General features: G+C 41.7%; 2 protein-coding genes across 11 annotated transcripts in view; one reads left to right on the top strand and one right to left on the bottom strand.

Moving 5' to 3' along the window:
* The window catches only part of LOC133513361 (synaptotagmin-2-like), an 82,631-nt gene extending 71,552 nt beyond the window's left edge, over positions 1 to 11,079 (top strand). For all 6 annotated transcript variants that reach the window (XM_061844138.1, XM_061844125.1, XM_061844101.1 and 3 more), the window contains one exon: positions 4,499 to 11,079. In XM_061844138.1, the coding sequence (XP_061700122.1) occupies positions 4,499 to 4,714 (216 nt within the window). In that variant the 3' untranslated portion in view covers positions 4,715 to 11,079. The remainder of the gene's footprint in view (positions 1 to 4,498) is intronic.
* The window catches only part of LOC133513412 (protein phosphatase 1 regulatory subunit 12B-like), a 29,422-nt gene that overhangs the window by 750 nt on the left and 14,164 nt on the right, over positions 1 to 14,508 (bottom strand). For 4 of the 5 annotated variants that reach the window (XM_061844222.1, XM_061844214.1, XM_061844204.1 and 1 more), the window contains one exon: positions 12,567 to 13,091. The exons of the other annotated variant lie outside the window; for it this stretch is intronic. In XM_061844222.1, coding sequence (XP_061700206.1) covers positions 13,005 to 13,091 — 87 coding nt within the window. In that variant the 3' untranslated portion in view covers positions 12,567 to 13,004. Of the gene's footprint in view, positions 1 to 12,566; positions 13,092 to 14,508 lie in introns of those variants that run through there. 5 annotated transcript variants of the gene reach the window in all.

Below are 14,508 nucleotides of genomic sequence, written 5' to 3'. Positions count from 1 at the left end.
CCGACTAACAAATAACACACTAACTATCTTATTTTCTACCTAACCCCTTAAGCAATGACTTTGTACCTACCATGTGCGACAGGACGACTGCACTGTATTAAGGAGAGGATGACCACGGCCATGTATTGTGAGATTTTGGGGAACAACCTCAGTCAGAGCATTGAAGATGGGTCATGGCTGGGTCTTTCAACATGACAATGACCCGAAGTACACAGCCAGGAAAACCAAGGAGTGGCTCCGTAAGAAGCGTGTCAAGGTTCTGGCATGGCCTAGCAAGTTTTCAGACCTAAACCCAATAGAAAATCTTTGGAGGGAGCTGAAACTCTGTGTTTCTCAGCGACATCCCAGAAACCTGATCTGGAGAAGATCTGTGTGGAGGAGTGGGCCAAAATCCCTCCTCCACTGTGTGCAAACCTGGTGAACAACTGCAGGAAACGTTTGACCTCTTTAATTCCAAACAAAGGCTACTTTAACCAAATATTAACATTAGTTTTCTCAGGTGTTCAAATACTCATTTGCAGCTGTATCACACAAGTAAATCGTTAAAAAAAAAAAATCATACATTGTGATTTCTGGATTTTTCTTTTGAGGTTATCTCTCTCACAGTGGACATGCACCTACGATGACAATTTCAGACCCCTCCATGATTTCCAAGTGGGAGAACTTGCAATGTAGCAGGGTCTTCAAATACTGAATACAAATATTCACTGGAGGTAGTGTCCCTGTATGTAGGGGCTCATTAGAGGCGGGCAAGTTGGTAAATCGGTCGGTGCTCCAATATGAGTTGATTAGGCAGGTGGGTCTTTGGTGGGTAGAGAGGCAACTATCAAGATGAACTGTTGTCCACAGGGATGCACATCACTCTTTTGGTCTGGTTCTCAAAAGAACGCCAGAAATTGTTGCTTGGTGCTGATTTTTCTGTCGATCCACCAACCTCACTGGATGAATTCAAAGGCTTCCGTATGTCCTTTGCTCTAGTCTGGGATTGCCAAGTCTTGCATTTAGCTGGCCGACGGCACTGCTCGGGTGGTAATAAAAGATCGCTGGTATTCTCGGTCTTTGTGTGAAGGTGCACTCGACTCTTGTCAGACTTTACAAAACCAAAATAGCTTCACAGTGCCAAACTTTTTGGGCCTTTGTTGTCATGCATCGATCCTTGAGCTCTGACTGGTGTCTTTTCTTCCAAGGGAATATTCATTTTCTTTTTTTTTTTTTTTTTGTCATTGTGCTCTCATTGCTGATGGAGACAGCTCCAGCAGTACAAACGTTCGTGCTTCTTGCAACTGGCTGCTACTGTGCTGTGTCCCTCAAACTTACTTGGCATGGTTCTATTCATTCCACATGAGTGGGCCAGTGTTCAGCAAATATCATTATTATTGGGTTTTCATATGCATGATTGTGCATATGAAAAGCGCGACTACGTATCATGTTATCCATCGACCACATCACATCTATCAGGGAAAAGTCATTTCGCTAAATATAATGTGTCATTCGCAAACAACAAAACACCATTGCCCCCCTTCTACAGTTCCTCTAAAACAGAAGAAATGCAAAATGTTTAGTACGTATTTGTGGAGTATTTTTGTAGTAATGTGGAATATTTTTGTTGTTGTTAAGTAGGTAGGTAGAAGTGTAGAAAGATAGGTATCTAGTGTGTTTTTGATTCAGTTAGAAGGGAGGTTTGTATAGTTGAAACCAAAAGTTTACATACACAGAATAAAAAAAACATACACTTTTTTCATTTTCACTGTCTGACATGAAATTAGACTGAACTATTCCCGTTTAGACGGCACGGTGGTTCACGGTTCTGAGGACCTTGGTTCAATCCCAGCCCCGCCTGTCTGGAGTTTCTGTGTTCTCCCCGTGCCTGCGTGGGTTTTCTCCGGGCACTCCGGTTTCCTCCCACATCCCAAAAACATGCAACATTAATTGGAAAAATCTAAATTGTCCCTCGGTGGGATTGTGAGTGCAACTGTTTGTCTCTATGTGCCCTGCGATTGGCCGGCAACCAGTTCAGGGTGTACCCCGCCTCCTGCTTCGTTGACTGCTGGGATAGACTCCAGCACTCCGTGCGACCCTCCTCAGGATAAGCGGCAAAAGAAAATGGATGGGTGGAAATTTCTGTTTAAGGTCCATTAGGATTACCAATGTTATTTCTACTTTTTAAAAGCTAGAATAATGAGAGCACATTTTTAAACTCTTACATATTTTTCTTTCATTGTGTTGCTTAAATTCAGAAATGTACCGTGATTTCTGGACTATAAGCTGCATCTGATTATAAGACTCACCCAGTACATTTTTAAAGGAAATACCATTTTGTACGTACATAAGCCACGCCTGTATATAAGCCGCATGTGCCCACATTGAAACATGAGAAAATAACAAAGAGGTTCTGCCACCTGCTTTCATCACCTCTTTAAGCTTTTTTCATCTTTTTACATTGCTCCAGTTTTTCCCACTGCCGTTTCCAGCGTCTCACCATCAATTCGTTGATACCAAATTTACGTGCATCAGCTCTGTTTCCTTCTTTATCAGACAGCTCGATTACCAGCTCAATTGCTTTTAACTTGAAAGCTGCGTCGTATGCATATCTTCTTGCATTTTCCATGATGAATGTCTGTTCAATTAATTTTATTCATGCACAAAGCGCAAAGTTACATTAAACTTGCGTCTTCCTCGACACATATATTCCACCTGTCTCACTCTTATTTTCTACTCAAGCGCCCCTGGTGGTTGTTAGAAAAAAAATGCATAAATTAACCCCATCATTGCATAAATCACAGGGTTGAAAGCGAGTGACAAATTATGGTACTCTGCCTTCATCTGGAAAAACTCAGGTGATGTGATGATCTGAGGTATTTCAACTTCTAAGATGAAGTATTTGAAGACACAAAAGACACACACTGCTTCAGAAACTTGAAAACTTGCAAGCCCAAGAACACCAACCCAACTTGAAAATACAGGGCAGCAGCATCATATTGTGGTGTTGTTTTGCGATACGAGGAACTGCGGCACTTCACAAAATAAATGGCATCATGGGGAAGCAATATCATGTGGAAATACTGAAGCAACATCTCGGGATATCAGGAAGTTAGCGCTTACGCGCAAATTGGGTCTTCCAAATGGACGATCATCTCATGCATGCTGTCAAATTGGTTATGAAGTGGCTTCAAGATAACAAAGTCAACGTTTTGGAGTGGTCATCCCAAAGCGTTCATCACATTGCGATTGAAAATGTATGGGCAGACGTGTAAAGGCAGCCTACACACTTGGCTTCGTTACACCGGTTCTGTCAGGAGGAACTAAGCTGTGGAAGGAAAACCACAATCTTTGACACAAGTCATACACTTTAATGGCAATGGCACCAAATGCTGATGAAATACATGTATGTATATGGAAACTTCTGACTTTGAAGAAACAAAAATTGCCCCCTCCCCCAAGAAAAAAAAAATCCTTCACATTATTCTACCATTTAGCAAAGAGAAATCATTTTGGTAATACTAACTGACCTACAACGGGAGATTTAATGACAGTGAGGGAAATTGATATTGTTCAGGGAGTCCTCGGTCTACGACTGAGATCTCTTCCTACAATAGTGACTTAACTCGAATTTCGACTTAGGTCGAATTCCACCATTAACGTCAGAATTTACATCAAAGTACTTTGTATAAAAAACAAATACTTGAAATAAACAAGATGATGTACTTGGGATTATGGCTGAGAGGTGGATGGAGGAGAAGAAGGGGAGGCTGTGCTTAGCTATTGCCAAGGAACCTGGTCCTCAGTCCTCTCCATCTCGACAAATATCAAAGAACCTTGTTTTGCGATCATTGTATCCGACATAGGAGCGGAAACCTTCACGTGCTCTAAAATACGGGCTTCGTCTTTAATCATTTTCACCACGGTCGACCGACTGACGCCTTGGCGGTGTTGGCGGCTCTCCTTTCTCCAATCGTTTTATGACCTTGAGCTTCGTTTCCATGGTAATGGATTTTCTTTTGGCTGCAGAAGCATCGCTAAAAGACGCAGCTTTCTTCTTTCGGGATGCAATGTCTAAAAAGGAGGGCAAAAAAATGGGGGACGGGCATTGTAAAGACAAAACGTCTTCAGTCGAGACCGTCTTAACCCGAGGACTCCCTGTATATGTAAACCTCTGGTTTCAACTGTATGTGTCCCCGTAAGCATGAGGCAGGTAAATTAGTGGATAGGTGAGTAGAGGCTAATATGTTTGTGGATTTGGTCGTGGGACAGCCCGTCATTTGGTGGCCATTTATCAAATGAAAGTCTTAAAAGAGACGAGTCGAAGGGTTTAGGTAAGTTGCTAGATACGTGATGTTTGTGTGTAGATTTAAGTAGGTAGGTACTGTATGTAGATGAGTTTGTCAGAATTTACCCACTTACGGAGGTCGTCTGTTTTTTTTTTTTTTTTCACTTGCTTGTGACAGATTCTTCTGTATTTTAATTTTTAATTGTATTTTTTTGTTTTCATTTTTGCCAGAAAATACAAGCTGTGATCACAGTGCTGGATTATGACAAGATTGGTAAGAATGACGCCATCGGGAAGATCTGGGTAGGTAGCAAGTCCACCGGAGCCGGACTGAAACACTGGTCCGACATGCTGGCCAACCCCCGCCGTCCCATTGCCCAGTGGCATCCACTGCAGCCGGAGGAGGAGGTGGATGGTGCTCTCGCAGCCCTGGCTGCCAAGAAGTAATCCCCCATCCCGACCCCCACGGTGCCCCCGAACTACCCACACATTTTCCATCAATGTACAGTATATTCCCGCCCCAAATAATATCCTGCCTCCCCCGCCCGCCATCTTTCAAAAGATCCATAAATACAGGTCATCATGATGCCAAATAGAGCTTAAAAGAAGCATCATGTGAAATAAAATCACGTCATTGAAAAAAAAGACGACAAGGTACAGGACGGACCGATCCTCTTGATTTCCTTTAGATCTATTTTTGTATCGGGGTTGTGGTTCTGTTTCGGAAAGTGCAGCGTCAATAATGGAGGACCGTTAGAGTGCTTAATGGGAATCGGGTAACCGAGGGGATAAAAAAAAAAAAACATCCATTCATCTATATTGTACCTTTTCCCTTTAGTGACACAGTCTGCTTAGGATAGCGCTTAATAATAAAAATGCTTTATACTGCCATATGATAGAGGAATAACACAAGCAGGTCCATTCCTTGGGTGTATTCCGCACCGCGCTCCACACCTGCCACTTATCTTACTGGACCATTCTGTTATGTTGACGTACATTCCTAGAATCGGGTAGCAAGTAGTGGTAGGCACATATCCAGTTACCCACAGACGCACTGCCTTTTCGATTAGTTCACCTTTCGTCCACCATCTCAGGAATACTGAGAGGAGACTCCACGCCTTTTTTTCTACACGGGTTGTTCTGATCAAAGCACGGCGAGAGAGAAACTGTTTGATTGCTTTTGGGGAAGGCTGTTTGTTCTCCACGTGGATCGGTAGATGGCTTTCCACTTTCAAAGATGGCGAAAAAGCGCGCGTTTGGTGTACCTTGACTGCGCAAAATATATCAATTCGAGAGACGATCAGAGTCGGGGACGACGACGACCGAGACTTGACCGCGACCGCCTCTGACGTGACGTTTACGAGGCGTCGGTTGCCACTGCCCGCCGTCCGCCCCATCCCGTCCCAACAGCGCCGTATCTCATTGGTTCCCCGCTACTGCCGTTAGTCATGGACTCCACGCGAGGGTTTCGCCGCTGTATTGTCCGTCCAACAGTCATAAAGGAGACAAGCCTTCCAAGTATCAAAATAAGCAATTTTCAACTACCAGGGACGCCTTCCACTTAGTGTTGTTGTTCTCTTTGTTTCTCACTGTCTTTCTTTCTTTCTTTTTACGCCCTTGTTTTATTTAAAACACCTTTCCCAATTCCTCAAGCACTTTAACTCAAAAATGTTTCATCTAAACATTTAACCAGAGCTTTAATTATTCGTTTTAGGAAGAATTATTCATGGGAGTTGATTGTGTGTATTTTCTGCCTCATATCTTTTAATTGTTTGGGTGTAGCTTGTCTTGGATTGGGGGCATAATGTACGGGAAAAAGCAGCACCCATTCACACGAACAGCAGAATTTTAATTGCACTAACAGGGATTCTGTTTCTGCTCGGTAGTATGCGCATTTTTCCAGGGGATGAAATATTCTGGTTACATTGAGTCCCAGTTTTGTGTTTGTTTGGTTCGGTTTGTTTGAAATAATTTCAGTTTTTGAAGTGAAGAGACTTCATCTCATGACTACACCGTTGGATACCTGAATATGTGCAGCAATGCTAACAGCAAAAACAACCAGAAGACTGTGCTTTTGTCTACGTGAATCAAATGCAATTTGGAATCAGTCATCATTTTATTTTGCCAGTAACAAACAAGGATTGATAAATCATCTTTTTTGTGTGTGTGTGTGCGTGCGTGTGTGTGTTGACAACACTAAAGAAAAGGCGACATGGAAGCAATCAAGCAACCCGTTAGTGTAATTTTGCCTCTATACATAGCTCATTCACGTTGATACTGCATGTTTCTACAAAATATTGTACATAAAAGCATGTTTTAGAGACAGCGCAAAAAGATCTCGTGTTCTTGAATGGGTGTCATTCGTCATTTTATTAACGCAATGAAAATGGTAAAAAAAAAAAAAAAAAAAAAAAGATGCACTGTATATTTTCTAAATGAAACAAATGTGTATGTATTTATTTTCCATGAGGGTTATTGGAGAGAATGTCATCCAGATGTTATAGTAATACTATTAATACTGACTAGGAACCTTTCCAAGCCTGAAATTCTTAAGCAAGTGTGTCGTCCAGTACTGTGCGTGAGTTCATGTAGGATGAAAATATAGCCGCATGCTTGCTATCTTAACTCCTTGTGGTCCCGGTATTATAATTTGCTTTTATTTTAAAAAACAAACAAACAAACAAAAAAACATTCTGCCATACATATTGTTTGTTTCAGGCTTTATCTGAAAGCTGCTTTGTCATTGTTTTGACTATTTATTTGTATGGAATAAGGGCCTCCAAGTCTTCAAAACTACATCATTTTATTTTCAGATATCCTTCTAAACTATTACGAGAAAAAAAAAAAAGAATATTAGCTGCATTATAATATTTGTGCCAATGCTGATCCAGAATAAAGTCATCTCTGGGGCCAAAATATTGAAGAATTATATTCCATTCAACACAAATGACTTGGAGACCCTCCCTGCCCCCCTCCCCACTTGCTTTGCTTACATTTTATTTAGCTCTTGTATTTAAATGACCTTAAAACCTACATGGCTATATGTCTTTAAATGTGTTTATTATACAATATATGTGGAGACGTTTAATGATAAAACTAAAGCCATAAAACTCAAGCACTAACTCTTTAGAGCTCAGCTGAGTCGATAGATTTATTCTATTTAAAAAAAAAAAAAAAAAAAAAGAAGTCATTTTTCTTGGCCAGTTTGTCCTGACATTCCATTTCAGAGTGTTTATCCATTAGCGGGACGAGCTTTTTCGGATGTGTGAGCATCCACAAGTCTTTCTTAGGGGAGATGTATGTGTTTTTCCTTAATTGTTTATTTATTTGAACTATGGTCGGCAGACCATATTATTCTTCAGTATGTTATTACACAAAGTTCTTTCCAACCCTTCCAAAATAATGTACAGCGAGTATTTTGCACTTGTGATAAGTGTAATATATCAATTTAACTGGGTTTGTGTGCTTTTTAGTTAGCATAGTTTTGCTTATTAGCTAACAATGACTCCATTGCTGTGTCTAGCTGGCTGCAGTTAGCGAATTTAGCGTCATTTCTACAAAATTCAAGCTTAACTTAGCGTAGCTTTATTTACCACGGCTCAAGATGAAAATTACTAGTGCCGGGAAGAGAGCTGGGGCCCCAAATATCTGGAGCAATTTTACCCATTACTGTAATATACTAGCAGTAAAGGGTTAGCTTCTCCCATATTTAGCTAATGCTGCTATTGTAGCTATAAATAGAACCGTTTAACTTGCCCTAGTTAGAGCAAAAACTGCTAATACTGCGAATGCCGCAAACACGAGCAAATGTACTTTGCTTCATGTGGTCTAGTTTCACCTTGTACTACTACACTGATAATCTGAATAGACACGTCTCAGTGTGTTTTGGAAAGACTGTCAGTCCCTTTGCTACGACCACTCGGTTCACCGGCTGATTCTGCAGAACCGGACTCGTTTACGCAGCAAAATGCGAGACGGCGAAGCAAAAGTGTCGCCAGATACAAGCACATAGATGAGATTCGGACGATCTGCTATTGTCGAGATTGACGAGAGCGACCGCGGTGCGAACAATCGCGCCAGACTTCACCGTTCATTCCTAATCTGATGTTAAATGTACATTTTGATTCAAATGTCGGTCACCACCTTTGGTTGGAACGCACTACGCCCGCAACTGTTTTTTCGTATTTAAATTCTGGGATTTAAAAAGGGAAGCCATCCACCACTTCTGAACACGCACGTTCAACTCTCATGACTCACTGTGTGGCTTTTTTTTTTTTTTTTATTATTATTCTTGAGCAAAATGTGCAATCGCTTATTTTCCTCCTGTGATCTATTTATCAGATGTAGAAGGTTAGTGCGCATTTGTCTACCTGTATGTCGCCTTTATATCTGCGCGTTGTTCCCGTGTAAATCATCTGTCATTCTCCCGAAGAAGCGGATGCATGGAGTTCTTCCTCAAACCGATGCTTTTGCCGTGCGTAAAGAATGCTGGCCTTCATGTTTACAACATGGACATCGTGTATAACTGCCAAATTCTCGTACCTGACCTCTTTTTGAACGTTTGCGACTCTCTCATTCCAGATGTTTTCTTTCTCTCTTTTTTTTCTTTTTTTGGGGGTTTTAACTTTCACTTCTTCATCCTCTATGAAAGCATTGGATCGGAGGACAGTCAGGTTGTGTCCTCTAGCTGTGTTTCTTCGTGTCTCGTGTCGTGGTGCGCGTGTTCATGTCAGTACTTGTGCCTACTGTGGATCGCATGCTTTAGCCCTTGACTGGACACAAACATTGCTCACAAACTCCTCTTGACCCTTATGTGGACAAATGTCGGGGATCCTTATAACATTATCAAGGGAGCCAAATAACTTATGACAAAAATTTATCATATGTGGTACCAGTTCTGTAAAAAAACAAAACAACGACCAAAAAAAAAAAAAACAAAAAAAAATCAAATAGGAAATAAAGAACTTTTAATTACACACGTGTCCATTATGTGGTGCAGTTGTGTTAAGCAAAGTACACACATATCGATGTTTAACATCTCAATCTTTTTTTTTCTTTTTTATGAGACTTGCCACACATGACAAAGCTAAAACTGGTACGTGTGCTTACTTACTGCATTGTACTCAAGACGACTAACACGGCATGCCTTATTACATACCATCATAAAAACATACAATAACAACGTGTAACAAGAGTGAAATGCGAGAGGCAAGCATGGTGGCGTCAAGACTGCTGGAACAAAAAAAAACAAAGAAGAGGAGGACGAGGATGAGGATAATAAGTGGGGGAAAAAAAGCTGAAAACATCCATCCATTCATTTTCTTTGTCGCTTATCCTCACGAGGGTCGCAGGATAGCTGGAGCCTATCCCAGCTGTCAACGGGAAGGAGGCGGGATGCACCCTAAACTGGTCACCAGCCAATTGCAGGGCACATCGAGACAAAGAGTCGCACTCACAATCACACCTAGGGGCAATTTAGAGTGTCCAATTAATGTTGCATGTTTTGGGGATGTGGGAGGGAACCGGAGTGCCCGGAGGAAACCCACGCATGCACGGGGAGAACATGCAAATTCCATACAGGCAGGGGCGGGATTGAACCCCGGGTCCTCAGAACTGTGAGGGCAACGTTTTACCAGCAGCTCCACTGTGCCGCCGCTGAAAACGTCGCAGTTGCATATTCTTCGTAATGGCTTACAAGCAGTTGCCCTCCCGTTGATAAGGGCCTCCAAATCTTTGCTGACATCGAAATGGAAAATACTGCATTCGCTCTTGCGACTGAACTATGATTATGTAAAATTTGGGAAATAATTCATGGCACGTTACCATTCTTAGGGTTAGTGCAGAAACTTTTTACGTAAATATTTGCTTTGGACAATATTTCTACATGGGCGGCACGGTGGACCAGCTGGTAACTTGTTGGCCTCACAGTTCTGAGGTGCTGGGTTCAATCCCGGACCCGACGGTATGGAGTTTGCATGTTCTCCCCGTGCCTGAGTGGGTTTTCTCCGGGCACTCCGGTTTACCTCCCACATACCAAAAACATACAACATTAATTGGACCCTCGGTGTGATTCTGAGTATGACTGGTTTGTCTCTATGTGCCTTGTGATTGGCTGGCACCCAGTTGAGCGTGTACCCCACCTCCTGACAGCTGGGATAGGCTCCAGGACTCCTCGTGACCCTCGTGAGGATAAGTGGCAAAGAAAATGGATGGATGGATGAATATTTCTACATCTTTAAAACCCTTAATAAGGATTTTGTTTACATTTTTTTACATTGAAAAGTGTTAGACGACAGAAAGAGGTGAACATCAAAAACACTTTTAACCCTTTCCAAAATATTTTTAGTGAGTTATTTTTTTTTTTGGGGGGGGGGTGGTGGAAGTTTACCAGTTGACACTTGGGTTGGTTTAATCTCAGAAAACATCCGTTGTGCAAATTATGCAACGCAAAACTTTGATAACCCGATTTTTATATTTTAGCTGAGATAATATTAATGCTAATATAATCAAGTAATGGTAGAAGAAATGTTTAGAACAACTGACATCTTGTTTATGGTGAAGCTATCCACGAATAAAATAACAACACGTCTGCCAAATCCCAACTCCAAAAGTCCGACATTGCATTATGCTTCTAATTTAGTCTCTGAGAAAGTTATAAATATGCTGGTTGGATTTGGTGATTTGTGTTTTCTTCTGACGCAGGGATGATGAGAATTTTCCGGAATTCCGAAGTTTTTTTTTTTTTTTTTTTTTTTTAGCTGAAAATGTCATTGTTGTGAAACTTGTAGATTTTTTTTTTTTTTTTTTTTTTTTGGGGGGGGGGGGGGGGGTTAGCGGGGGTACGGCTTGACACGGGGTGAGGCTGTGCTCGAGACCGGCCGCCAGGATCTGTCGGCATCGCTCGTCGTGGAATTAGTCACAGCTGTGATAGCGGAAAACGGCGTCGCTACCTGCATTAAATTTGGAGTTTATAATAACGACAACATTCCGATTTCCGGCGATATTTCATCGGTATTTTCACTCGGATGTTAACATTTCACAGAGAAGCATTCATTTTACTGCGGCAGAGATATACATTATAAATATGCGTAGGGATATGTTATCGTTTGCCAATATGGCGAAAGTCTTGGAGCGAAAAGATGAAGATCGTGCCAGGGAAATTGATAAAAACCACCGTGTTAAAAAAAAAAAAAAAAAAAAACTTTAAATGGGCATGGCTTCAGAAAAGTGTAACCGTGCATAGGAAGGAAAACTGTATCGTCATGTCGAAACCGAACACATACAAAAAGTGGACGTTCCCGTCAAAGTGCTGTGCACGTATGCAGGAGCATATCCAAACCAGGAAACGCAAAGGTAAGTTGGACGTAATTTTTTCAAATATTATACAATTGACAACTGTTAATATGATCATTCGGCCTATCTGTAACACTGGCCCTGTAGATCACGTATATTATTGCTCAATTTTATATTTCATGATCTCTCTCTCTCTCATTCATATATAAGCAAATGACTTGTGTACTTATTTCTGAAGTATAATTTGTAAATGCAGTAGCCTATTTGATATAAATCTCACTCAGTCTACATTTTTATGTCTGCAGTTTGACAAAATTATTTTGGTTGTTTGGACTCCTATTTGAAGTTTTCAAAATATTATAACTACCCAGGATTTACACTATTAGAAGTAACCAGAGGTCACCATTTAACGGTGTGTTTTATAAAAAAAAAATGTCGTGCCCAAACACCCCACCACAACCCCCCAAGGCAGATATTTTCTGTGTTTTTCCAAATTGGTCATTCTCATCCCTGTTGACGGAAGAACAGGTGCATGCGGCGAAAATCGAGAAATCAAAGCGCGGACATAAATGAATAAATATCCCAAAACATCTTTTCACTCCTTTGTGTAGCAGTTTGGCTCCGCTGAAGAAGGAACAAACTGGCAAATGGGAACCATTGGAAGCGGTGAAAATACAGTAGAATCCAGCAAACACGAGGCTCACTCATACCTACCACTGCAGCAATTTCCCTATGCTGATACTTTATTACGTGTCTTCATATGTGGAATGTCATGCATATAAAAGTTTTAGTCTAGACAGTGTGCGTTGTTTTGTGAAGCTTCTTCCATCTCATTAGATTTCTGCAGAATGTCGCACAAGACAGACTGCGATAACCAAATCGTTAAAAAAACAGCAAAGGGAACTTTCGGTAAAATTCTCAAGTCACCTTGTGAGGATCATTTCAGTACCTCGTTATTGTACAGTATTGACATTTCTCAGAATTGAAACGTTTCTTTCCGTTGTTTCCGTTTCCAATATGAGGACCGACCAGTGCATCTTAAAAGTATGTGTTTGAAAATCTCTTGGATATTTCAGTCATTCTTCTGCGACCAGTCTGTGATATCGACTAGCCCAAGACCCCAATTAGTTTTTTTATTATTAAGAAAACATATTCTGTACATATATATTTTTTGTGGCGTAGTGACCCAAAGTCTACGATGTGATGTGCCGAGGAATCTTCATGCAATACTTATCAAAATAGAATATCCAATATTTTCAAATTTCCATCAACCTGTACGCTTGGTCCTTATAAATAATCAGGGCTGGTTATGATTACAGTATGGCGTAAACCAATTGACGCAAACATTGGATCAGATTGTAGATGACCTGATTGCGAGACTGGAGAACTCAGATAAACGTGTTGAACACCCGCAAACAAGCAGCTTTCCGTTGCGACGTCCTTTTTATTTTGACAATTTGCTGATGACCCGAATGAGAGCGCCGTTCTCATCCTTTAGCCTCTGGTTGTCCGTCTTGAGCTCTGTTAAGACCTGGGGAAGTGGATGCAAGCAACGCAATCAGAAGATCACACTTGCACGGCAAGTCAAAACCGGCGCCGATCGTGAAATGCAAAGCGGCTGATGGCGCGGTCACCCCGAAACAACCTCATTCACCGCCGCCGATTTCCAGTGAGCTTTCAAGCCGAGCAACGCGGACATGCTTCGCTGTGCGCGATCATGCGGTGAGGAGACAAGAAGACATCTTGGAAATCTAGGCCGTGTCCCTCACATGGGGGCAATGACTAAAAATAAACAACCTCTTTGCCAAAGCATTTCCTCTCTGCCAGAGATGCACAATAAGCTTTTGTTCTCAGGGCCATAACACCGAAACTGGTCAAATGAGCAAAGAAATGATAGAATTTCAAGTTTTTGACATCCTGCCGAGATACGTAACTCTAAAAGGTCACCGAACCGGAGGTTTATAATGTGAAACGATTCACATTATAATGTGAAACGTATGTTATAATGTGGTGGTTTTTTTTTTTTTTTTTTTTTTCTTTTGGTGTGGCAGCAATACGCTTCCGAACCGCCCACATCCCAAAAACATGCGACATTAATTGGACACTCTAAATTGCCCCTAGGTGCAATTGTGAGTGCGACTGTTCCTCTCTGTGCCTTGCAATTGGCTGGCAACCATTTCAGGGTGTAACCCCGCCTCCTGCCCGTTGACAGCTGGGATAGACTCCAGCACTCCCCACGACCCTAGTGAGGGTAAGCGGCAAAGAAAATGCATGGATGGACCACTTTCACGTGCCGTTACGATGTCATCATCCTTGAAACGGAGCCTCTTAAACAGGACACAGTTCAAGTGAGGACTGTCATCTTGACACGAGATTATGATTTTGATACTTAGTGTCATATTTGCACACTTGGCTTATGAGTCATATGGTCTTGAATCATCAGTGTCAATTCTCTAGTCACGAGATTTTTTCCGTCACGCTCTCATTAAAATATTTCCGGTGAGAAAATCACAAGTCACTCATTGGATGCTTGATGTTCTCACTGTGCACGTGTCATTATTAAAAATCACTTTGGTTCATCATTTCTCAAGCAAAGAGGAAAACATAACTTGGAGTTGTCGTTCCTGTAGAGCAGGGGTCTGGAACCGACGGCTCGCGAGCCATACCTGGCTCTTTTGGTGGTTGCATATGGCTCGCGGAGCCCTCATGACGACATACTGTACGTGTGATTTCTGTCGCGCAGGCAACGCAAATGACGCAGAGAAGGTTTGTCCTAGTGGCGCTGCCGTAGTTTTTAGTGCGGCAGTCGACGGCCACAGCGCAGCAGGATCGTAAGCCGATGGTTGTCGGAGCAACTAATTATGGAAACGCTTTTGACAAAGGTCGCTTAAAGAAAAAAATATGAGTTTCACCGAAGTTTTCAACACGAATGGGGACAGCTTTTGTGG

Source organism: Syngnathoides biaculeatus, chromosome 2 (assembly GCF_019802595.1).
Source record: "Syngnathoides biaculeatus isolate LvHL_M chromosome 2, ASM1980259v1, whole genome shotgun sequence".
NCBI classification, from domain to species: domain Eukaryota; kingdom Metazoa; phylum Chordata; class Actinopteri; order Syngnathiformes; family Syngnathidae; genus Syngnathoides; species Syngnathoides biaculeatus.
This window is presented reverse-complemented; position numbering and strand designations above follow the sequence as displayed.